This window comes from Bos indicus, chromosome 2 (genome assembly GCF_029378745.1).
Source record: "Bos indicus isolate NIAB-ARS_2022 breed Sahiwal x Tharparkar chromosome 2, NIAB-ARS_B.indTharparkar_mat_pri_1.0, whole genome shotgun sequence".
In the NCBI taxonomy this organism is placed as follows: Eukaryota; Metazoa; Chordata; class Mammalia; order Artiodactyla; family Bovidae; genus Bos; species Bos indicus.
The window spans coordinates 132821997-132847117 of record NC_091761.1 but is presented as its reverse complement, the minus strand read 5'-3'; the positions used below and the strand labels follow the sequence as shown (position 1 = coordinate 132847117).

At 58.5% G+C, this 25121-nt stretch overlaps 1 protein-coding gene across 2 annotated transcripts; it reads left to right on the top strand.

The window, feature by feature from the left end:
* The first annotated feature begins 6379 nt into the window (after positions 1–6379).
* Positions 6380–18518, top strand: NBL1 (NBL1, DAN family BMP antagonist). 2 transcript variants are annotated; one of them, XM_070777779.1, is made up of 4 exons: positions 6380–6448; positions 15809–16003; positions 16128–16239; positions 17162–18518. In XM_070777779.1, exons 2-4 carry the CDS (start codon positions 15834–15836, stop codon positions 17411–17413), a joined length of 534 nt encoding a protein of 177 aa, XP_070633880.1. In that variant the 5' UTR covers positions 6380–6448; positions 15809–15833; the 3' UTR covers positions 17414–18518. The 2 variants fall into 2 exon arrangements, with proteins under 2 accessions (XP_070633880.1, XP_070633870.1); XM_070777769.1 differs by lacking the exon at positions 6380–6448 and adding an exon at positions 7066–7223.
* The last annotated feature ends 6603 nt before the right edge of the window (positions 18519–25121 follow it).

Sequence of the window (25121 nt, the reverse complement as noted above, 5' to 3'; positions counted from 1 at the left end):
TATCCAGGGCGGATCAGTCTTTCCAGGTGCTTTCCTTCTGAGTGTGAACTTTCTCAATCGGCCCAGGTCCTGCTCATGCCTCGAAGCCCTTGTATAAGCTCACTCCTCCACCAAGCCTTTCCCAGGCAGACCAGCCCCCCGAGGCCACCACCTCCTCTGAACCTTCTGGCCTTGTGAGGGGCAGCTTCCTTGTCAAAGAACTTTTCCTCTGCCCTCTACTTCCAAGCTCTGTGTGTCTGCCCTTCTTCCTTCCAGGGCAGGCTTATGCTTTACTCTGTCTCCAGTTCCTGGTGCTGTATTAGACACTTAGTAGGTGATCAAATATATATATGTGTAATAATATGTATCAGTTCAGTTCAGTTGCTCAGTTGTGTCCGACTCTTTGTGACCCCATGCACTGTAGCATGCCAGGCCTCCCTGTCCATCACCAACTCCCAGAGCTTGCTCAAACTCATGTCCATCGAGTTGGTGATGCAATCCAACCATCTCATCCTCTGTCGACCCCTTCTCCTCCGACCTTCAGTCTTTCCCAGCATCAGGGTCTTTTCCAGTGAGTCAGTTCTTCACATCAGGTGGCCAAAGTATTGGAGCTTCAACATCAGTCCTTCCAATGAACATTCAGGACTGATTTCCTTTAGAATGGACTGGTTGGATCTCCTTGCAGTCCAAGGGACTCTCAAGAGTCTTCTCCAACACCATAGTTCAAAAGCATCAATTCTTCGGCGCTCAGCTTTCTTCACAGTCCAACTCTCACATCCATCCGTGACTACTGGAAAAACCATAGCCTTGACTAGACGGACCTTTGTTGGCAAAGTAATGTCTCTGCTTCTTAATATGCTGTCTAGGTGGGTCATAGCTTTTCTTCCAAGGACCAAACCCTTTTATATATTGTTTTAATCAAGACTTTTAAGGACATAAATACCAAACTCCTTCAAATCAGCTTAGGATTGTAAGACACTGGAGAAGTTCAGAGAGTCCAAGGAAGGGGAATCTTGGGGGGTGAGAACCAAGCCCTCGTCAGCTCCTTCAGCAGGCAGCGTTCTCTAGAATCCTGTCCCTAATGCGATTCAGCTCACCAGCCCAGTCCCTGCGCCTCCCAGTTCAGACTCTGGAGAGAGAGGACTCGACTGGCCTGGCCCGGGTTGGCTGTGTCCCTGGCCCACGCTCTAGCCAGGAACATAGGCTCATGGGGAACACACTTGGCTGCTGGCGTTTTGTGCTGGTCTGCGGGTGTGGGCAGAAGCCGGGTCCCTGGCAGTGGGGCTGCACAGATACCCACGTGATGGTCTTTTGCGCCTTCTCTTTCTCCAGTATCCGTGTTCCTAAGCAGGAGGATTCTTCAGTGAATTTATCTGGAGCACAAAAACCTTGAGGGGAAAACAAAACAAAACAAAACAACTGTTCTGTGGGATGTTAAATACTCACAGAAGGACCAACTCTCGAGGAGAGAGAAAATTTCTTCTCCTACTCTCTGTGGATATGTGTGGGCAGCTGGAAGCTGAGAAATGGAAGAATGGAGAAGGAACTTTATAAAAGAATGGACTTGCCTAACACTGCCCAGCACCCCAGCCCGGTTCTCCGCGCTGACCACAGTGGCAGGGTGGAAGATCCCAGGCACGAGGCCCTTTCTGGACAGCCCGGCTCTGGGGCTGTCAGTTGGAGGTTGGCGGGGTGGGGTGGGGTGGGGGGAGTTCCCCAGGGGTCCGGGAACCCCAGCTGAGGGAGCCTGGGGATATGGTGGCGGAGGAAGCAAACAAGCAGCAAAGTGAGAGGTTGGGGGTCACCCTCGCCACCCCGGTGCTGGCATTTAGGCCACACTCCTGGTGGCATCGGTGTCCTCATTATTACGATGAGGACACAGCCGTAACCAGCACTGGAGTGGAAAAGGGACCTTCCCTGGAGTCAGACCGACGTGAGTTTCCATTTCCGCTTTGAAATTCCCAAAACTGAGGTCTCTTCTCTGATCCTCCTCTTTTCTTGTCTCCCCTTTCTTAGCCCTCGGCCCCTCCTGTTGAGTTTCGGTTTCCCAACTTACCTACAAAGGGCGTCTGACATCCTCCCACGGGGCCCCGCTCCCCGCATTTCTGCACTCATCCAGGGCCAGGTCCACATCTCCCATGCCCCCAGCAGCTTTCCGGGGGCAGACCCCAGAGGGCGTCACACCATCACCACCTTCCGCTTTCTGTGAGCCCACGACAGGGCCCAGAGTCCTCCGGAACCCCCAGCAACGAGGAGGAGCAGGCCAGAGCCTGCAGGCCAGATCTGCTGCTGACTCGCCCAGGGAAACTCGGCACATCCTCTGTGTCTGTGGGAAGGGATAATGCGACTCTAGCAGCTTTCCCTTCCTCCAGGCCAGCTGGGGCCAGGCTCTGGGCTCCACATACACGTCCCTCAGCAAACTCTCCCTGTCAATGTGCACCTGGGCACTATTAAAACTTCTGTTTCCCAGATGAGGAAACTGAGGCTCAGGGCACGCGTTCCCTGGGTGAGGTGAGAGAAAGCTTGGCGCTGCAGCCTGGGTTTGATCCAGGGACTCTGACTCCCTGCACAAACCTCCCTAAAATAGCTTTCATTTTCTGGGGCGTGTGCTATTTTCCAGGAACCATGCCGAGTACTTTGTATCCATTTATCTCCTTGAGTCCCGGCTCCTTCTCATCATAATCTACCTCAAACGTCACCTCTTTGCCATGTCTTCTGAGTCTCATCCCTCGCCCTGGCTTGGTTATTTCCTCTGTAACAGTTGGATTATGAGAAACCCATTCTTCTGCTTATGCGTACCCGCTCTGGCTCCCGGTGGCAGAACTGAAGCCTCCTGAGGCCTGCGACCTTATTGGTCCAGCCCATCGTTGTGCCCCTGGCACCTCTGTGCCTGTCTGGCACACAGTCGGCACCATAAGTATTTGCTAAATACATCAGTGAGTCCCAGCAGCGCTGTAGAGGACACGCCGTTACCAGCTGCGTGTTGGAGGGAAGGAAATCGAGGCCCAGACAGGAAACAACCTGCAGAGCTGCTGGGTGATGGAGCAAGGATGCAAACCCAAGCAGGAAGCCTCCAGGACCTTCCATGACGATCCCTCCACGGCCCCTCCCACCCACACACTTGGACAGGCGGACACCCTTGGTCTTTATCTTGCAGGAGACGGAAGGACTATGGCTCTCTCGGGCCCCGCTACCAACCTTCTGAGTCAGCGGGCCAGCCTGGGAAGGAGGGCCCTGGCTTGCTCTTCCTCTCTCTCCGGGAGAGTGCAGGGCTTTGGACCCCTGTCGAGGCCAGGCTGACGGGATTAGAGGAAACAGCTGGCCCAAGCCCGTGCCCTGTGGGAGGGAGCTCACATTCCCGGGACTCCGGGAGGGGAGCAGCTCCCCGTGGCCCAGTCACATTCCAGGTCGGTCATTTTCCTGAGCCCAGATGTCTGCTAATGAGCTGGGGAGAGAGGCTTTCAGCCCTCTACCCCAGAGCTGGGCCCCGCATTACCTCGGCCCCAAGAGGCTGGCCCAGGGCCAGCAGGCTCTGGCTGCAGGCCTGTGCCCGGTGCCAGCCAGGCCTGTTGAGGCAACTGGCATGCGGCTGCCAACCAGGTGCATCTCCGTGCGCTTGGAGACTCTGACGTGACAGGTTCTGCCTTTCCCACTGGGGCCCACCACCCTGGGTCTTAGCGGTGCCTGAGGCAGTCAGGATGGGGCGGTGGACAGAGGAGCATGGGCTTTGGGGTTGGTGGGTCTGGGCCCACCACCCTGGGTCTTAGCGGTGCCTGAGGCAGTCAGGAGCGGGCGGTGGACAGAGGAGCATGGGCTTTGGGGTTGGTGGGTGTGGGCCCACCACCCTGGGTCTTAGCGGTGCCTGAGGCAGTCAGGAGCGGGCGGTGGACAGAGGAGCATGGGCTTTGGGGTTGGTGGGTCTGGGCCCACCACCCTGGGTCTTAGCGGTGCCTGAGGCAGTCAGGAGCGGGCGGTGGACAGAGGAGCATGGGCTTTGGGGTTGGTGGGTCTGGGCCCACCACCCTGGGTCTTAGCGGTGCCTGAGGCAGTCAGGAGCGGGCGGTGGACAGAGGAGCGTGGGCTTTGGGGTTGGTGGGTGTGGGCCCACCACCCTGGGTCTTAGCGGTGCCTGAGGCAGTCAGGAGCGGGCGGTGGACAGAGGAGCGTGGGCTTTGGGGTTGGTGTGGTGGGTCTGGGCCCACCACCCTGGGTCTTAGCGGTGCCTGAGGCAGTCAGGAGCGGGCGGTGGACAGAGGAGCATGGGCTTTGGGGTTGGTGGGTGTGGGCCCACCACCCTAGGTCTTAGCGGTGCCTGAGGCAGTCAGGAGCGGGCGGTGGACAGAGGAGCGTGGGCTTTGGGGTTGGTGGGTGTGGGCCCACCACCCTGGGTCTTAGCGGTGCCTGAGGCAGTCAGGAGCGGGCGGTGGACAGAGGAGCGTGGGCTTTGGGGTTGGTGGGTGTGGGCCCACCACCCTGGGTCTTAGCGGTGCCTGAGGCAGTCAGGAGCGGGCGGTGGACAGAGGAGCGTGGGCTTTGGGGTTGGTGGGTGTGGGCCCACCACCCTGGGTCTTAGCGGTGCCTGAGGCAGTCAGGAGCGGGCGGTGGACAGAGGAGCATGGGCTTTGGGGTTGGTGGGTCTGGGTTCAAGTCTGGACTTTGTCCATCACTAGTGGTGTGACCTTGGGAGGGTAACGAGGCTTTCTTTCTTTCTTTTTTGTAACTAAGCTTTCGATGCCTTGATTTTTCTCATCTGTAAAATGGGAGTAATAGTAGGATTGTGGTCAGGATTCCATACAGTAAAGCAGGCGTGGTGCTTAGCATAATGCCTGGCACATAGTGATAGCTGTTGACAGTATTAGCAAGTCGCCTCTGTGACCCTGTGTTCACAGGGTACCCTGTAACTCCCTTCAGGTTGAATCCCTGGCTGCTGGAGCTGGATTCCGGCAGTAGCCTGCCTGTAATTTGCCAGTCTTTACCAGACGGCTGCTACCTAATCTCAAACCCCATGTCCTTGACTAGATGGTTGGGTGGCTGAACTGTCAAGGGCTCTCTGTATCATTTGACAAACTCATTAGGCTACCCAGTTTGCTTCCTGCAGTGGATTCTTACAAAGTGCGCTTCCCTGGTGGCTCAGACGGTAAAGAATCTACCTGTAATGCAGGAGACCCAGGTTCGATCCTTGGGTTGGGAAGATCCCCTGGAGAAGGGAATGGCTACTCACTCCGGTATTCTTGCCTGGAGAATCCCATGGACAGGGAAGCCTGGTGGGCTACAGTCCATGGTGTCGCAAAGTCAGACATGACTGAGCCACTAACACTTTCACTTGCAGAGTGTAGACATCCAATCCCTGCCCCACCAGGGGTCCACATGGAGAGTGGCAGTGGTGAGCACAAAGGCCAGAGTCTCCTGAGTGCCTACTGTGTGCCCGGCGATTAGGCTAGAACCCGTGAGATGTGTTCCTCCAACAGAAGGTCACTGGCATCCCCTTTACCGAGTGACTTTAAGCCAGTCTGTTAACCTCTCTCTTGGTCTTGGCTCTTTTCACTGATGAAATGGGGACAATCGTGTTTATTTCATAGATTTATTGTGTGGGTGGAAAGTGCTTAGAATGGGACCAGGCATTTGTATAGGAAGGTGCTCAATACGCCTGAGTTGTTACCAGTGCTATTACAGTGATCCCTGGGAACACTTATGGGGGATAACATTTCCTTAATTCAGCCAGATATATTGTATCCCTGTTTGCCAGGCCCTGGGGACGCTAACATAGGTGATCCCTGCCTTCAAGGAGCCCACGGTCAAGTAGAGGAAAGGGATCTACTCAGCTGGTCTAGAGGGAAATTACCAGGAACAGAGGTGTGTATCCTGTGCTTCCAGGATCACACCAGAGGAGGGAGGGGTTTATGCTCCTTGGGTCTTGGGAAGGCTTTCCAATCTGGGTCTTGAAGAGTGTCTTTACTAGGAGATGAAAGGAGGGGAAGGGAAGCCCAGGCAGAGGAAACAGCATAAGCAAGAGCTTGGAGGCATGGAGAGGCAGTGCCCAGTTTGGAGAGGCGGACAGGCCAGCCTGCACCACGGAGTTAGCAGCAGCCCACTGGAAGCCACCAGTATGCTCAGCAACCTGTGACATCGAATGAGCTGGGCGGCTTCCATCTGGGAGCTTCCAGCCAGGCTACGGTGAAACGCACCCACACCAACCACTGCAAAAGAACGCAAAGCCCTGCAACTGGATCTGTGTCCTGAGTTACTACTTTTCAGCAACAAAGCTATTTTTTCCCCCACTTTATTGGCGAACGTAACAATGAGGGCACGACGGAAACGCGCCCGAGTGCCCAGGTGCAGCCTGATTCATTGGGTACCCTTCCTCCCCCAGGAGCTGACGCTGTGCTCATCCCAGGAGCCAGGGAAGTGCGTCCACTTGCTGGCGTTCGGCATGGGCCTCCTCGGGACTCTCAGACCCTTCTCTGCACACGTAAGCCAAGTGTCTGGAGCTGAGGCAAGGCCTGCCGGAGGTCGGGTGCCACCGGAATCGAAAGAGCTCAGACCGGCCCCGGTCGCGCAGCCGGGAGCGGGTCGGGCTGGGCGCGCGGCTCGCGGGGCTGGGGCGCCACGCCCTCGGAGCAAAGCAGCAGCGCCTGCTTCCCAGAAAAAGGAGCGCCCCTCCATCTTTGTCACCCGGAGGCCCGGCGCGGCCCGGTGGCCCCGGGCTCGGGGAAAGGGAGGCAGAGAGCAGTCCGAGCGCGGAGAAATCCGGTGGAGGGTGCTTTAAAGGAACGATCGGGGGGCGCCGGGCTCTCGGCCCCGCCTCTGGGGCGCCCCCCGGTAGCTCCGCCGCGCCGTCGGACCGCGTCCGACCCCGGCCCGGGGCTCGAGGGCGGCGAGGGGAGAGGGGGCCGGGGCGCGGGCGGCCGAGGCGCCCCCTCCTGCGCGCCGGGAGGGGCGCGGCCCCGGCGCCCGCCCGCTCTTTCTTTCTCGCGTCCCTCCCTCCGCGGCGCCCGCCCTCGCTCCCTATTTGGAGCGGAGACACCCCTGACGTCGGAGCCGCTCGGCTCGCCGCTCCCCCGCACCGCGCGCCCGCCCGGGGCCGCAGACGGCGCTAGTGCAGCCCAGCCGAGCCTCGCGGGGCCGCCGCCAGCCCTGCCGGCCGCCTCCTCGAGCCCCCCGGGGGCTCCGCGCCCGCCCGCCGCGGCCCGCAGACAGCCCCACAGGACCCGGCGGGCGCGCCGGGCTCCCCTCCGCCGCGCGCGGTAAGTCCCGCCCGGGCCGGCGCGCGAGCGCCCGGCTTCCAGAGGCTTCGGCCGCGGGCGCAGCGCCGCGCGCCCCCGGGCAGCGTGCGGAGGCGCCGCCGCAGAGCCCCGGAGCCCCGGGCGGCTCTGAGACGCCGGGGCCGGGGGGGACGCGGGCGCGGCGCGGGGTCGCTACGGAGCGCCCCGGCCGCCCCGAGCCGGTCCCCCCGACTCGCCTGGGTTTTCCATCGCTCGGTCGGAGATCCGCGGCCGAGCGAGGCGGTGCGCGGCCGAGAGGAAGCCGGGCGGCGGGTGGAGGGCCGGGTCGGCCCGCGCGGGCGCCGGGGCAGCGCCCGGAGCTCGGCCGCCGGGCCCGCGCGTCCCCCGGCTCCGTCCCGGGGCCTCGCCGCGCCGCGAGCCTCTCCTCTCCGGGACGTTGCTGCCTCCCTTCTGTCTCCGGGCGTCTGTCTTCCCGTCTGGCTGTCCCCGTCTTTCGATTTCCGTTCCCCTCGCCCTCCGGATCTGCCCCTTCTCTCTTTTTCTCCCCTTCTGCCCGTTGCCCGTTTCCCTGGGCTGGTGCCTGCCTTTCTGTCTGCCCCCCGCCCTTCGCCTGCCCCGCTGTTGGAGTCTCTCGCTCGCTCTTTCTGTCTCCCCGTGTCTGTGCGTCTCCCTGGTGCCCCCCACCCTCGAATTCAGACATTCCCCCCACCGGATCGGAGGCCCGGGGCCCCCAGCGGAGTCCGGGAACAGTTTCCTAGACCCGGGAAAAGGAGCGAAAGCCTCCCCCCGCCTTCTGCCTGCCCCCCGGGGCCGGGCTGGGGGTCGTCCCCCTGGAATTGAGTCAGGGGCAGGGGAGTCGGCGTTCCCGGGGGCTCAGTTTCCTTGAGTTCCACCCCCGCGAGGCGGCCTGGACAACTGGGCCGTGCTGCCGGCCACCTGCCCGCCCCGCTGCCTGGGCGGGGCGGTTCGGATCTTTTACAAGACGCAGCAGAGGGGGCAGCTGGCCGCCTCGGCGTGGCCTGGGGCGCGGGGCGGGGTGTGGGGGTGGTGGTGGCCGGTACCCGGGGACAAGGGCACATTTTCAGCGTTTCCGAGGTCCTCACCCAGCTGGAGGACAGCAGCCTGTAACTCCGGGAACCCCAGGAAAACAGAGGTCAGAGCCGGAGGCCAAAGGCTGGGCTGCTGGCCGGGGGAGTGGGGGTGGGGAAGCAATTTGTCAACAAGGAGCCCCTCACCCTTTGTTACTGTGGCAACCACCGGCCTCCTGAAACTCCTCCAGATGCTGGGGCTGCTGCTTGGGTGTGGTTTGCCGGTAGTTGGGGCCAAAGGAAAGGCGAGGCTGGAGCATCGGTGACCTCCCCCCCCCCCCCCACCGCGGCACCCCCTAAACTGGACCTCCTTCTGCTGGGCCTGTGTGCTGCAGGAGGGGGCCGGGAGGATGTGCGTTTGCCCGCGGAGCTATCTTCATCCTTTTAAAGTGAAATTTCCAAGTGAGTTAGCGCCTTCTCCCCACCCCCAGCCTCTGGGGTCGCAGGCGGTGGGGCGGGCGGGGACGCCGGTACCCGCTGCAGTGGGACTTCTGCCGAGCAGATGTCTAGGCGGGCCCTGCAGCCGCTCATTAGCATCGATTTGTTTTGGAGACAGTTTGTGGCCAGGAGGGTCTGCGGGCAGGAGGGCCGTGGTCTGGGTTGGGGTGGGGGCGTATCCAGGGAGGTGGAGCTGCCCGGCGGCAGGCAGGCCTCCTGGGCCTGGGCCTGGCCCTTCGTGCCCCGCTCCCCGCCGGAGGAGGGGTTTCGAATGTGCTCTGCCAGCGCTGACGGTAGGAAGGAAGCCCCGCTGCGCTGCCGGGGGTCATGGAGTCACAGTGGCTCTAAGCAGCGTGCTGGAGCTGGACTCCTCTTGAGACCATCTGCTAAGATAGGCTCTGCCAGGCCCTGCTTCCCATTTCACGGGACCAAATGGGAGGCTGGGGCAGGTGAAACCAGCGACCGTGGTCTGGTCCCTAACCGCGGTCCTGTCCTGCCCCCAGGCACCCACAGTGAGGCAGAGGATGAGCTTGGGCCCGATTCTCTCCCGGACGCCAGAGAGGGCCTGCTGAGCAGATCAGGGCGGGGGGTCTGAGCCCTTCAGTGGCCCCATTCGAGGAAGTCCCGGCAGGCACTCCTTCCAGGACCTGCGGTGGTTGCCTCGCCCTTGCTGGTCACCCAGCCTAGGGCCGCGGCAGGGAACGCCACGCCCTCCGCACCCGCAGCGTGCGCGGCCTGGCAGCCGGGCCCCGCCTGTTTTCACCGAGTTGCTGGTCTCTCGGGGACCCCGGCCCTTCAGCCAAGGGCGCAAGGATTAGAGTCTGAGCGGGATCTTGCTCTCAGCTCCCACCCTGGCAAGCAGAAAACCCTCGCCCAGCCGTCGTCTCCTCTGCTTGAGTTTCTTCCCCTAAATTCAGTTCCTTCAAGGCAGACACAGCCCTGGATTTAGATATTCTGGGACCCGCTAGGGATCTACTAGGAGGGACGGGTGGTGGGGAGGGAGGCAGAAGGGCGTGGGCAGGGTTCAGAGAGGGTGAGCAGCCCAGAGTGACTCCAGGCCCGTGCTCCCAGGGACATCTGCTGAGCACCGCCTGTGACGGGCGCCCTCTCCCGAAATTTCCGTGCACTCTGCCGATTAACTCTCACAGCTGCCCTAAGAGGTGCCCCCATCTTGCAGATGAGGAAACTGAGGCACAGAAAGGTCCAAGTGAGGGAATTCCCTGGTGGTCCAGCCGTTAGGGGTTGGTGCTTTGATCGCCAGGGGCCTGGGTTCCATCCCAGTTCAGGGAACCGAGGTCCCACAAGCTGCAGTGACCAAGACAAAAAAATAAAAAAGGTTCAAGTGGGTGAGCCAGGGGTTGAACGAGGGTCTGTCACAGCCTCAGCTGTGAATGGAGGAGACCAGACCCTGTTCGTGTGCGTTGAGGGGGGCACAGGGGGAGGAGGAAACGGGGAGGGGTAGAGAGACTGGGGGCATCCGGTTTGATCCATTGGAGAAACAAGTCCCCATAAACCCCACCTGCCTTCTGTGCGAATCCAGTGTCACCTGAGCCCACAGGGAGGAACTTCCAGCCTTAAGTGGGAGAGGTTTCCAGAGGAGGTTCCAGAAAGCAGAAGTTGGAGCTGGGGAAAGGCTTGCCTTCTAAGGAAGGCTTTGCTGGCCCCGCGTGTGTGTGTCTGTCTGGGGGTGAGTGGACCATCGGACCAGTACAGTGTTGGATTACCTGGCCTTAAGGACCCTGAATGTTCAGATTTATCCAAGAGAGGAGACGGAGAGGGTGATGGCTCACTTGTTTTGTGAAGCTGACTCTGCTCTGCACTGGGTGCTCTACATTGAAGGGGCAGGCCAGGGGTCTTCCTTGAAACCTGAGTCCCTCTGGGGAATTTAAGGGTTGATTGCAGGCACCAGCCCAGGCAGGGGGGTGGGTGGCTGCTGTCAGCCGTGCTGTTCTGGGGACCCTTCCCTGGGGAGCTGGGGGCTCCTGACCTGACCGGGCCTCAGCTCCATGTGCGACCGGGCTCATGTGCCTGGTCTGGACTGTGGGGTCAGCGTATCCAGGGCTGGGCCCTGGATGCCTGAGTTGCTGGTAAGCATCTTGGGGAAGATGCTGGGTTCTGGAGGGTGTAAGGACCAGCAGGCCTGACTTGGAAGCCGGCGTCCTTGCTGCCCCAACCCCATCTTCCCCAGGAAGCTGCCAAGGCAGTCGCCCTGTGTCTCTTCACTGCCCTTGTCCCCGAGTGGGAGACACAGGCTGTCACTTCCTTGCTCCGTGCCTCAGTTTCCATGCTCCTGGGGCAGCCTGTGCCCCCTCCCCTCCCCCAGGGAACCTCTCCCTGTGTTTCTGGCAGCCTCAGATGTATCAGAGGTTGGCATGAGGCCTCTGGGGATCCTGAGGGCTTGCATCTGGGAGTGGACGGTGGGGTGGTGAGAGGGGACGCCCTAACTGTGGCCCCCCAACAGCTCCGAGGAAGGCTGGAAGCTCCAGGGAGCCGGGGTCTACCGTGGCCACACGCTCGTCTGCAGGGGGTCCGGAGTGGGATTTGAACTCTGCCCTGTGGGGCAGCCCAGCTTCCAGCCCTGGCCGTGGCTGAACCGCAGAGAGCCGCTCGGCCTAAGAGACACAGCCTCAGCCGCTGGGGTGGGCGGGGGGCCCTGGCTTCTTGCGTGTTGCAGACCGTTCCTCGTCTTCCTCTTTTGTGAACCTTTCCGGGTTATCCTGCTGTCTGCTTCATACCTCAGCTTTAGTCAACACTGGTTGTGTCAGTCAGCTTGAGCGACTCGTAATCTCCTAGTGCCTGGGTTTCTTCATCTGTAAAATGGGGAAAACACAGTATCTATTTCCTAGAACCGAATAAATGAATATGTGTATATATATGTATATATATATATATGTGTATATATAAGCCTTAGAGGGCTTCCCTGGTGGCTCAGATGGTAAAGCCTCTGGTTGCAAGGCAGGAGACCTGGGTTTGACCCCTGGGTTGGGAAGATACCCCGGAGAAGGAAATGGTAACCCACTCCAGTACTCTTGTCTGGAAAATTCCATGGATGGAGGAGCCTGGTAGGCTACAGTCCATGGTGTCTCAAAGAGTCGGACACAACTGAGTGGCTTCACTCACTGTAAGCCTTAGAACAGCGCCTGGCCCACAGTCAGGAGCAGCTCTAACTACAAGAAGGGGTGTGCTGGGCTAATACCCACAAACCCCTCCTGGCCTTACTGTGTTGGTAACTGTACTCCCGAGTTCAGTTCAGAATTGAGACTCTCTGTCCCCCCACCCCCCAGCTGTCTGACTGCTGCTCTCAACAGCTGCTTCCTCATCACCCACCTCCCTCAATCTCCCCTCCAGGCTCTGAACCCCTGGGGGCCCCCAACCTCAGTGCCCTCTCTGCCCTCCTAGACGGTGCTTGGGAAACCAGCGTCCAACTGCAGAGAACTGCATGGTCTAGAGGAAGGACACTCCTCGGCCTGACTACTGGGGGCCCTGGGACCACCCCTCTGCAAAGCACGGGGGTCGGCCTGGGGGACCCCCTTCCCACTCTGACATTCTGGGCGACCCATGACTTGTTGTGTGAGCCTCGGGGCAGGAGGAAGGGATGAGACCCTGGGGGAGGTTCTTAAGTCTTCAGGAAGGAAGGTCCGACGGTTGTATCAAAAAAAAAAACAAAAAAAACCCAAACAACTGAGCTGCTGCTTAAAAAAACAAAACACAAGCCAAGGAAAAAGCTGCTAGCCAAGAGCTGACCCCAGCGCGAAGTGGGGCGGGGGGGGGCGGGCAGCAGGCGTTCTTGGGGGCTGGGTGGGAGGGCAGGCTCCCTGTCTCCTGGCCCAGCCCAGCCCAGCCCAGCCCAGCCTCCTTGTCAGCCCCCGGGGGAAGGGCACTATCCTGAGTGGGGTGCCTGCTGGCTGCTCTCATCGCATCCTGGCCGTGGTTTTCAAGGACCGGGCTCCGCTCCTGTCGTGGGGCTGAGGTTGCTGGGCAGAGAGGTGAACCGTAGCCCTGGAATTGCGCGGCTCCTGGTGGGGGGCCCTGGGGCTGGAGCTTAGGAGGCTCCCGGGCCGGGCTTCTGCTGGAGCTTAGGGCTGCTGGCTCAGGGAGGCCGAGCGTGGCCGGGCCGGGGCTTGGGGAGAGGCCGGGCCGGGTGGACTGGCTTGGAGCACCCCTTTGTGGGCCCAGCTGTGCCCGAGATGGGGTGGGGGAGCTAAGGGAGGCGGCTTCTTCCTCAGCGTTTCTCCTGCCTTCTGGGCATCTGCTCCAACCTGACCCAAGAGACCAGTCCTCACCCTCCAGGGTGGCGGGTCTCCTGAAGCATCGTTATCCCACTTTCGCTGTACCTTGTTATGAACCTCATGCCCATCTCAATCCCTTAGTGGGGTCCTGGCCCCCAGCCCCAGTTCCAGCATCTCCCCATCCCAGCCCCAAACCAGCCCCGTGCTCACCTCCGCACGGCTTCTGTTCTCAGGCTTCACTCCTATCTAAGGGAGCCTACCATCATTCCCTGCCCGCCTGACCTGGCCTTGCTGAGGAGCCCTGCAGGGGTCAGGCATTGGACAAAAGTCCCTGGACCTCTCTGAGGTCTCGCCGGGGAGCCTCAGGGATCCCCTTAGGTAGGCCTCCGCCGGCGTGCTAGGCTCAGGCCCTGACTCAGAGCCTAGGTCCCTGGGGATGGAAAGGGAGTTGGTGGGGTGACGGAGCCTCCTGGGTGCTCAGCGTGCTGGGAAATGGGGCCACCAGTTAGGAACACGTCCATTCTATTTTCTCAGGTCGTGGTTGCCCTGAAAACACGGGCTTTGCTGTCGGTCTAGGGAGTGAGACCGGAAATGTGTGGGCGAGGGCCTGGGTCAGGACGCAGACTCCCCGGGATGGGGCAGACTGTCTGGGCTCGCCTCCCACCGCTCTGCCCGCTGCACCCCTCCCTGCTGGGCTGGGAGCAGGGGTCCCCCGGGCACTGGGATCCAGCGAGATGGGACTTGTCTCTGCTTCCGGGGACCACGTGCAGGGATAGGGGGCAGGATCTGAGCTGAACTTGCTCAGAGCCCTGTGGAGGTGGTCGCAGCCCTGCAGGGGCCCTCCCTGGAAGCTCCGTGGAGCCCGCCCAGAGGGTCAGCCTGCAGGAGCCAGCAAGATCCCCGAGCACCTCTCACTTCCCGGCTTTTCACCAAGTACCTGCCCCTTTCAGCAGAAAGTGGGCCAAGGGTAACGGTGGTTCTGAAGGAGGCGTCTAGCCCTTGGCTAGCCTGACTAGTACCGGGCGTCCATGGGGCCGAAGGGACCGTACTTGGCCCTTGCTCCCAGTTCAGCCCCACCCAGGCCCCTCTGGGGACTGTCCCGAGGCACAGAACCCCAGTTTGACTGAGCCAGACCACTTCTTAAGCCCACCCTGCGTATCAGAACCACCATGGAAGCTTGTTGAAAAAAAAAAAAAAGGCACACCCCACCCAGGAACTTCCACTCCAGGAGTCCCCAGGGAATTCTGATGCACTACCAGGTTTGAAAATCGGCAGTCCAGAGCACCTCACTCGTTTTACAGGTGGGGACCTTGAGGCTGGAGTGTCCAGGGTCTCACGGCACACGTGCCCTTTCCCCAGTGTCCTGCCCCCCAGAGGACCGCCTTGTAAGCATTGCCCTCATTTCCGAATGTCTCTGAAGCTTCGCTCCTCCACGGTTTTTGCAGTGGGGGTGTGGGTGAAACCTGCAGAAGATGAAGCTGGGGGACACTGGGAAAACCCCCCTGAGCCCGCCCTTTGGACACACGCGCTGCCCTGCAGCGCCCTCTGCTGGCAGATTCTATTATCGCCTTGGTGCCTCGCTCCAGGCAATTCAGAGGGTCGGGCCCTTGGCTTGGATTGTTTCTTGCTTGCCTCAGAGGGTAGAATGATGTGTGTGTCGACTCTGGACTTGGAGCATCCAGAAGAGAAATACAGTCTAGTTCGGGTTTTTTTTTTTTTTTTTTTTTTTTACCCGAGGTTCAGCCAGCCAAAGCGGCCCAAGATTTCACAGTGACGTGGAGACGCTTAGTTTTCCTGATGCCGGAAAGCTGACAGCCACGGTGACAGGAGACGTGGCCCTGGACGACCCACAGCAGCGCAGTGAGGAGGGAGCCAGGCACTGCTCAGGGCTCAGCCGGGGGCTTGCAAGCAGCCGGGTCTCGTATGAGCCACAGTCCACTGTCACACGGCAGCACCACCACCTTTCAGCCCCCTTTTTAGTCGAAGAAAGTGAGGTCCAGAGTTAGAAAGTAATCTGCTCGGGACTTCCCTCACGGCCCAGTGGCTGGGCCTCTGCACTGCTAATGCAGTGGGCAGGGTTAGATCCCATGTGCTGCTGCAATGACCGAAGATCCTGCATGCCCCAACTCAGCCAGGTGCAGCAGATAAATACATGAAGGTGAAAAGTAGCTCTTGAGAGCCCCTTGGACTGCAAGGAGATCCAGCCAGTCCATCCTAAAGGATAGCAGTCCTGGGTGCTCATCGGAAGGACTGACGCTGAAGCTGAAACTTCAATACTTTGGCCTCATGATTGTGAAAATCTGACTCATTTGAAAAGACCCTGATGCTGGGAAACATTGAGGGCAGGAGGAGAAGGGGACGACAGAGGATGAGATGGTTGGATGGCATCATCGACTCAATGGACACAAGTTTGAGTAAACTCTGGGAGTTGGCGATGGACAGGGAGGCCTGGCGTGCTGTGGTCCATGGGGTTGCAAAGAGTTGGACACGACTGAGCGACTGAACCGAATTGACTGAAAAGTAACTTACTTTAAAGATACAAAGCAAGTTATAAAGATGACTAACACGTATGCAGTGCGTATTATCCGCTGGTCTCTCCGCTCAGAGCTTTCCATAAAATGCCTTATTTAATCTCCACGATACGTATCTGATGCTCGCAGTGTTAGCAGCCCCAGGTCTGAGGTTCCTACAGGAGAAATAACTTGTCCAAGGTCGTGCTTGGCTAGGAAGCGGTAGCGATAGGGCTTGAACCCAGGGAGTCGGGGTCGGCGGGCACACTTGTACCACCACTGCTGCCACCCTCTGCCCAGCCTCCTGGGCCCTGCCGGCCTCACCTGCGGTCTGTGCTCAGTCCTAGGGCTCCAGAGGCCACGGGCATGATGCTGCGGGTCCTGGTGGGGGCTGTCCTGCCCGTCATGGTCCTGGCTGCTCCTCCGCCCATCAATAAGCTGGCCCTGTTCCCAGATAAGAGCGCGTGGTGTGAGGCGAAGAACATCACCCAGATCGTGGGCCACAGCGGCTGTGAGGCGAAGTCCATCCAGAACAGGTGGGATCCTGGGGTGGGGGCAGCGGCTAGGCGGGGTCCACACAGGGGCCCAGAGGGGAGGAAGGGACGGGCTGCCCACGCCTGACGCCGCTGCAGCGACACGGACAGCGGTCTCCTCTCGCAGGGCCTGCCTGGGACAGTGCTTCAGCTACAGCGTCCCCAACACCTTCCCGCAGTCGACCGAGGCCCTGGTGCACTGTGACTCCTGCATGCCGGCCCAGTCCATGTGGGAGATCGTGAGTACAGCCCGGCCGGCCTGGCCTCCCCCGAGCCCGGGCCCCGTGGGTGCGGGGCTCGGGGCTGCTGCTGGGGGCACTCGCATGGTCCTTGCCACCTGGGGGTTCACACGTCTGATGACAGCACCTGCAGGAGAGGAGCTCTTTCTGAAGCTTGCTTCTGACATCAGCCGCTTGTTGACATCCTCTCGGGGGCGTCCTGCTGTTAGAGAATGAGACCCAGATCTCCGCGTGCCCCTAAGGCCCGTCCACAAGCCGTGCTCTGGCTCACCAGTCCTCCAAGCTTCCTCCTGGCTCTCTCGCCTCTGTACCAGCTTGAGCCTGACACCAACCCACCGCCTTCGGTCTCTCATACCTACTTGGCTTGCGGTCGCCGCAGGGCTTTTGCACCTGCCCTTTGCGTCCAGGAAACAGTATCTGGGCTTAGACCAGAGGTTCAGGGGAAGTTAAGTGGGGAAAGTCTGGGGCAGCAGAGAGCAGGGTGGGTGGCTGAGGCCCTCCCAGGCAGAGGGAACGGCATCTGCAAAATCTCAGGCAGATGAGGCAGCAGGGAGCTGGCAGGAGGAGGCAAGGTCCAGGGCGGGAGCGGGGCGTCTGCGGCAGGCGGCCTGTGAGGAGTCAGGGGCTCTGGGCGAGGGCAGTGGGAGCCCTGGGGGCCAGTTTCAGGCAGGGCGGGCCGTTCAGGGGTCTCCTGGCTGCCTGGGGCTGGGGAGGAAGGTGGCAGGATGTGGGAAGACAGGCCAGGAGGCTCCTGCAGGGACTCACCCCCTCGTTTCCCCCGACTGTGCCCAGGTGCCCTGGGGGGCTCAGGCTTCCGGGATCTCGGGTGATTCTCGGTCCTGTGATGCGGGTTGCCCTTGGGGCCTCCCTGCCTGGCCCCGGCCCTTGGAAACACCGCTCCTCTTCCGTCTGCCCTGCCCAGGTGACCTTGGAGTGCCCCGGCCACGAGGAGGTGCCCCGGGTGGACAAGCTGGTGGAGAAGATTCTGCACTGCAGCTGCCAGGCGTGCGGCAAGGAGCCCAGCCACGAGGGGCTGAGCGTCTATGTGCAGGGCGAGGACGCGCAGGGGGCCCAGCCCGGCGCCCACCCCCACCCCCATCCCGGTGGGCAGACCCCTGAGCCCGAGGACCCCCCTGGGGCCCCCCACGCCGAGGAAGAGGGGGCTGAGGACTGAGGCCCCCGAGTCTTCCTCCCCTCCCGCTCCCTGTGGAATGTGGGGGTCTCGCCCTCCTGGGGAAGAGTTGGGGAGAGAGGCTGAAGCCCCCCTTTGGCACTGGATGGACTTGGATTCAGACTTGGACTTGGAACGCTTCCCGGTTGCCACGGAGATCTGAAGGGGGTGGGGCTGGGGCCAAGCTGCACAATTTAATATATTCCAGAGTTGGGGGCAGGGGCGGAGATCTTCAGGGCTCTTGTTCAGGGCGAGAGGTGCTCTCTTCCTGACTGCCTCTGAGATGTGTGCCCTTGTTTGTGGGGGGGAGAGGGGTCTCTGGCTAGGCTGCTGAGTTGGCGAGGCATTCCAAACTGTGCCAAGGCCCACCGCCCCCCGTCCCCAGAGCAGCATTTCCTGGTGGCACTGAGGTGGCCCTCCCATGGTTGGGAGTCAGGCCTGGGCAGGCCCCTGCTGACTCCTGGCCCTGGAGTGGGGAGCCAGGCTCACTGGCTTCCTCGGCTTCCCTGGGGGTGGTGGGACCTTCTGGGCGGGGGGAGGGGATGACCCTCTCCATCAGACAGCGCCCCTTCCTCCCCACTGCCTCCCTCCCGCCCGCCCAGATCTCAGTGTCCCCCACATGCTCCAGGCCCCTCAAAGTTGATGGAGCCAGCCTCACCCTCTTGGGGAACCCTGTCTACACATCTGATGCTGGGGAGGGGTCTCCCTTACCTAGAGGGTTCCCAGAAGGGATGTGGTGGGTCGTGGACTCGGGGTGAGCCTCAAGAAGCGAGGGAGAGGAGCCACGAGGGCTCATGGGGAGTCCCGTGACCCTGAGGTGCTCCAGCAGCCCGGCCCTGCCCCCACCTCCCAGCTGCACTTTAGCCCCAGAGGGGGCGGGGGTCCCCGGGGGGGTGCGGGCAGGCGGGAAGGGAGGAGCCCCCCCTCAGCACCCACAGCTGCCTGCATCCGCTCTTCTGTCCCAGGGCCTCTGCCGGCCCCCCAGCCCCCTGCCAGGGGGAGCCCCGGCCCTCACGGCTGACCCGACAAGAGCTTCTGGAGCTTGTAACCAGTAGACTGTCTCCCTGAGGGACCCTGAGTTTTCTCGTGAATAAATTCCTTCAATGCCCGTGTTCTCGTCCTCGCTGGGAGGCTCTGCTGTCTCAGGGTGCCCCGAGGGGCCTCAGGCTGCGCATCGAGCCCTGGGAGGACCCCCAAGGCAAGCGTGGTCTGCAGCACCCCCCACATCGTAGGGGTCCCCACTTCCTTGCAGCCCCTCCCGGCTCCTGGATCCCCACCTCCTTCCTGCGGAGGCTGTTTCTGGCCTCACATGTAACTTGGGTGGGCCTCAAGAACCCCACTTCTGAATCTAACCTTTGACCCCCTGGGCCCATGACATCTCTCCCCGGAGTGACCCAGTGCAGCCCTTCCCGGCGCCCCAGCCTGGCTTGGCCTCAGGAGAAGGGGAAACAGACAGAAGCAGTGGTTACAGACTGATATGCAAAGTGGGGTGCTTTGCTAAGTACTTTATGTGAATTGACTCACTGCACCCTCGCCACTCCCTAGCGATGCAGTAACTGCCCTCATTTCATAGAATAGGCCTCAGAAGTGCAGAGGAATTAAGTAACTTGCCTAGGGGTTGAGAAAAGTCTCCAACAGGACTTGAACCCAGGCAGTCTGTCTGAATCATCCTCGGTATAATCTTAGGAACTGCTGTTGGTTCAGTTCAGTTCAGTTGCTCACTCGTGTCTGACTCTTTGTGACCCCATGGACTGCAGCACGCCAGGCCTCCCTGTCCATCACCAACGCCCAGAGTTTACTCAAACTCATGTCCATTGAGTCAGTGATGCCATCCAACCATCTCATCCTCTGTCGTCCCCTTCTCCTCCTGCCTTCAGTCTTTCCATTTGTCGATCACCTACTATGTGCCGGGCTGGATGCTGGACAATGCTCGGCGTCCTTTTCCCCTCAAAATGACCCTATGGGCTTGGCATCATTACCTGCCTGTGGCTGAAGCTGGGGCTCCCAGACTCTCCACTGAGACCAGGCAGGCGGTGGGAGAACTCTCCGATCCTTTCTTCTGCACATGCATTGCTGTAACCACCAATACTAGGCAGCCTGTAGACGCCTGCTAAGTTGCTTCAGTCGTGGCCGACTCTTTGTGGCCCTATAGACTGTGGCCCGCCAGACTCCTCCGTCCATGGGCTTCTCTAGGCAAGAACACTGGAGCGGCTTGCCATTTCCTTCTCCAGGGGATCTTCCCAACCCAGGGATCGAATCCCTGGTTCTTATGCCTCCTGCATTGGCAGGCAAATTCTTTACCATTAGCGCCACCCAGGAGGCTATATCATTTCTCATCCGTGGAGGATCTTCATTTTGCAAATGTGAAATGAGCGCCTTTTTGCTCTGGGAGTGCTTTCCCCAGGCTGGCAGACAGTGGCGCCCAGATTCCAATCTAGCGCCTTCTGGCCATGGCAGTTGTGTGTGCACACCCGGTTTCTCCCGGATGCCGAGCTTTCCCTGCATGGCTGCTCATGACTGCTGTGCAGGTTGTGGACTTCCCAACTACAGAACGGCGCTCCTTGCAATTGTGCAGGACACAACGATCCTGGGCGGTCCTTTGTCCCTTGTCGTGGAATTGGCTTGGAGAAAAGTATGTATCTGCATGTGCACGCAGCCTCAGTAACCCCAGTCAGGCAGGGACAATCTCTGGCCATATTAGTAAGTCCTTTGCTTCCCTGGTGGCTCAGATGGTAAAGCGTCTGCCTGCAATGTGGGAGACGCGGGTTTGATGCCTGAGTCGGGAAGATCCCCTGGAGAAGGAAATGGCAACCCACTCCAGTACTCTTGCCTGGAAAATTCCATGGACGGAGGAGCCTGGTAGGCTACAGTCCAGGGGGTCGCAAAGAGTCGGACACGACTGACGACGTCAGTTTACACAGCTGGAGGTGGGGGTGGGCTGGAGGGCACAGAGGAAGCGCTGAGGGACCGGGCGCAAATGGAGGGCTTCCTGGGGTGGCGTCCTTGGCACTGGGCTCTGAGACTCCAGCATCCTCTTGGCAGAATGAGTCTTGATCAGCAGCCGGCTTCATCCCGTGCGTGAAACAAGGCGGAGCATAAACGGATAGCTACATAAAGAGATTGAGAAGAGGCTGGTTGGAAAGGCGGCAGGAAGCCGGGCGGCAATGCCAAGGAGTGGCCTGCAGGTGGCAGGCCTGGAGCAGCCGCGGGGCTCAGGCTTCGCTCTCTCTGCAGGAAGAGTGTCTGCACAGAACTGGGTTTCAGCGAGATGAAAAGCAGCCTCGTGGGAGGATGAGGTTTGCTGGGGAGGAGGGTGGTGGGGACCAGCTGGGAACTGCAGGAGTCCAAGCAGGAGGTGGTGGAGGCCAGGACTGGGTGGGGGTGGACGAGGGCTAGGGAAGCGGGGCCACACAGGAGAGGCGCTGCTGACGGGCCCTGCGAGCAGCCAGCGGAGAGAGCCAGACTTCGAGGGCAGAGACACGTCGCTGGCTGTGCCCGTCTGCCGGTGGGAGTGAGATGCGAATTACTACCTGCTGACGTTTTCCTTGGCCAACCTCAAACTGAACCACTAAGAGGACTCAGAAGAAAAATTGCAGGTCCCCCCGCCACCGTTCACCCCCAAACCCCGCAAAGGTGGAGGAATTGGAAATCTTGACAAGGGATAAGCCTTAACGCAGCACTGCCACGCTGGCCTTTCTCCAGATGGGCGTGTGATGAGCACCGGCTCCCTGCCTTGGTTTTACCTGTACAGAGCCAGTAACTCCCGTCTAGTTTTCCTCCCCTGCTCTGAGCCTCTGGGAAAATCCAGAATTCCCAGATTCAAATCCTGGCTGGGCTGTTTCTTGAGCCACTCACTGAAGATCTGAGTTTTCCCTCAGCAAGTTGGGGAATATTGATCGCACCCACTTCCCTCCCAGGGTCGTGGTGAGGTTTGTATGAATCACTGTGCCTGTAGAGCTTGGAGCAGTGCCTGACATAGAGTGGGGCCTCCACGAATGTCAGTCATTATAATAATTCTTCTTCATGGGGCTTCCCTGGGGATCCAGTGGTTAGGACTTCACCTTCCAGTTGACGGGGTGCAGGTTTGATCCCTGCTTAGGGAGCCAACACCCCACATGCCTCACAGCCAAAAAAACCAAAACCTAAAACAAGCAGTATTGTCATAAATTCAATAAAGACTTTAAAAAGGGTCCACGTCGAAAATCTTTAAAAAACATAATTATTGAGAATAAGTGACTGCTGATGGTTGGGCTGAGAGTTTTGTTCATTCGTTCACTGAACGTATTTACGGCAATCTAGTACATGCTGAGGACACAGCAGTGAAGCAAAGGCGGCTCCTGGTAAAGAATCCGCCTGCCAGTGCAGAAGGTGCGGGCTTGATGCCTGGGTGGGGAAGATCCCCTGGAGGAGGAAATGGCAACCCACTCCAGTACTCTTGCCTGGGAAATCCCATGGACAAAGGAGCCTGGCGGGCTGCAGTCCATGGGGTTGCAAAGAGTCTGAGCGATTCAATAGGAGCAACAATATGTGCTGAGGATACAACAGTGAACAAAAGAGACAAATCCCCGCTCTCAGTTAACCAGTTGGTTAATGGCTCCTGTGAGAGCAGCTCTGAGCAGGCCTCCCAGTCCCCCTGGAGCCTGGTTTCTCCATCTCTGCCATGAAATGCTCTTCTTGGAACATTCAGGCATGGAGGCTTGGGACAGAAGACTCCCTAAGACTCGGCCCCATTATGGCACAAGCCTTCTCTCTCGAGGGAGGGAGCACCCTGTGGCTAGAAGTAATCAAGAAAAACAGCGTCCTTGACGGTCCCTCTCTACCCTGAAATGTTAAGGACGCCTAAGATTCCATGACCGAAATGACAAATTTAAGTGCACAAACTTCTGAAAAGGTCCTAAATTCAAGATAATAACTGTGGCCACAGGGTGGCACCACTACCCAGGCCCAGTCTTGAAAAACTGTTTTTTTGAGTATAGCAAAGTACAGTTTATAATGTGACAAGCATCTGTGAATCTATCACCCAGAACAAACAAATGCTAACATTTTTGGTCATGTTTTCATATTATTTTTTTTCCAGCCACACCATGAGGCTTGCTGGAATCTTAGTTCCCTAAGCAGGGATGGAACTCAGCTGCAGAAGTGAAATATCAAGTTCTAACCACTGGACAGCCAGGGAATTCCCTAGATTTTAAAAATATTTTATTTTTTAAAAGAAGTACAGTTGATTTACCATGTTGTGCCAATCTCTTCTGTACAGCAAAGCGACTCAATTTATACATGTATACATTCTTTTTTTAAAAAGTATTTTCCATTGTGGCATTACAGAATATTGAAGAGAGTTCCCTGTGCATTAGGACCTGGTTGCTTATCCATTCTAAATGTAATAGTTGGCATCTACCAAACCCAAACTCCCAGTCCATCCCTCCCTTTCCCCCCCAGATTTTCTTAATTTTAATAAAGGAATCAAACTGAAAGAGTTAAAGCAGAGGGTGCCTGCATGCTAAGTCGCTACAGTCGTGTCTGACTCTGCAACCCCATGGACTGTAGCCCACCATGCTCCTCTGTCCATGGGATTCTCCAAGCAAGAATACTGGAGTGGGTTGCCATTTCCTCCTCCAGGGAATCTTCCCCACCCAGGGATCGAACCGGAGGCTCTTATGTCTCCTACACTGGCAGGCAGGTTCTTTACCACTGGCACCACCTGGGAAGGCCGAAGCAGAGGGAATAATAATATTCAATTTCACTATATACTTAAGCATCTTAAAATGTATTTAATTGATTTAGTTTTGGCTGCATTGGGTCTTTGTTGCCGCCCGTGGGCTTTCTCTACAGTCTGAGTCTCCTCGTTGATGCAGAGCACGGCCTCGCATTGCGGTGGCTGCTCTTGCCGTGGAGCACGGATTTTAGAGTTTGAGGCTTCAGCAGCTGGCACGTGGGCTCTGGAGCGTGGGCTCTGGAGCATGGGCTCAGTAGTTGCGGTGCATGGGCTCAGTTGCCCCACATGTGGAATCCTCCTGGACAAGGGATCGAACATGTGTCCCCTACACTGGCAGGCAGATTCTTAACCACTGGACCACTGGGGAAGTCTTCACCATATACTTTTAATTTTCTCAAAGCTAAAATGTACCAAGCACATTCTCCATGCCAAATGGTTTCAAGGCTCAACCCAGGTGTATGTCCAGTACCCCAGTTTCATAGCTGCAGAGACACAAAAACGCTTGGCCAAGGTCACAGAGCAAGTAACCGAATCGGGATTATGAACCCAGGAAGCATCAGACTCAGTGGCCATGAACTGGAGCAAACTCCTGGAGACAGTGGAGGACAGGGGATCCTGTCGTGATGCAGCCCATTGGGTCACAAAGGGTCAGGTACGACTGAGTGACTGAACCACACCAACACTTGGCTCCAAAGTGTATTCTACACAGGACTTCTCAGCTTTGCTGTTGCTCACATCAGAAATCCCTGGGCCGGGGAGCTCTGCTCAATTTATGGGGCAGCCTGGATGGGAGGGGAGTTAGGGGGAGAATGGATACATGTATGTGTATGGCTGAGTCCCTTTGCTGTCCACCTGAAACCATCACAACATTGTTAACTGGCTATATTCCAATATAAAATAAAAAATTAAAAAAAATCCCTGGGCTGAAGAAGTTACTGCAGAGCTGAATGCATTCCCATTTTACAGATGGGAACACTGAGGCTAGTAGCTAACACTGACACAGCACCATAAAGTTTACTGATGATACCAACAACCCTGAGAGGTGGGTGCTGTATTGTTCTGCTAGTTACTGCACAGGAGTAAACAGTGGCCCAAGGACATAGAGTCACTGGTTCTGAGTCCACAGAGCTGGTTAGCAGTGGAGCTGGGATTCCAAGTCTCCTCTTTCTGTCTCTCTGCCCAGAGCTTGGTATCCTGTTCCCTGAGGCAGGACAGAAATTGTCATGATGCTGCAGGTGGTGTTGGGAGGGAAGGCAAGCCTCCCTTTGCCACATGGACCTGGCTGTGGGCAGGGATGGGACTCTGGGTGCCACACAGCAAGTCGGGGCAGGGTATGCAGGGTCTTGAAGTTTCTCTGGGTGTTGGGCAGACCTGAGTTTCAGTTCCACTTGATCTCTTGTGGATGGTGACTTGAGAGAGGCCTTTGGCCTTTCCTAGCCCAGTTTAATAGTTACCTCTTAGCATTGGTCTGGGGGTAGGAATAATAAAATAAAGCCCCTGGCACAGCATTATTTTCCTGTTTCTGTGGAAGGAAAAAGACCCCAGCCACCTGAGATTTTCTTTACATTCTTCCCCATTTCCTTTTTTTCTATAGCAATTATCATTCTGGGTTTCCTAGGTGGCTCAGTGGTAAAGAATCCACCTTATACTGTGGGAGATGCAGGAGACATGGGTTTGATCCTAGTTGCGAAGATCCCCTGGAGGAGGAAATGGCAACCCAGTCCAATATTCTTCCCTGGAGAATCCCATGGACAGAGGAGCCTGGCGGGCTACAACGCATAGGGTCACAAAGAATCGGACATGACTGACCACACACACAATTATTGCCCTACGACCACTTTAAACGTTTCTTTATGCTTAGTAAACTCTATGAAGTTGGATCTTTGCTTTGGTTTCTGCAGTGTCCCAATTGGATGGAGCAGTGTCTGACACCTAGTGGGTGCTCCTTATAAATGTTTGTTGAATCCATGATCAAGACCATCCCCAAGAAAAAGA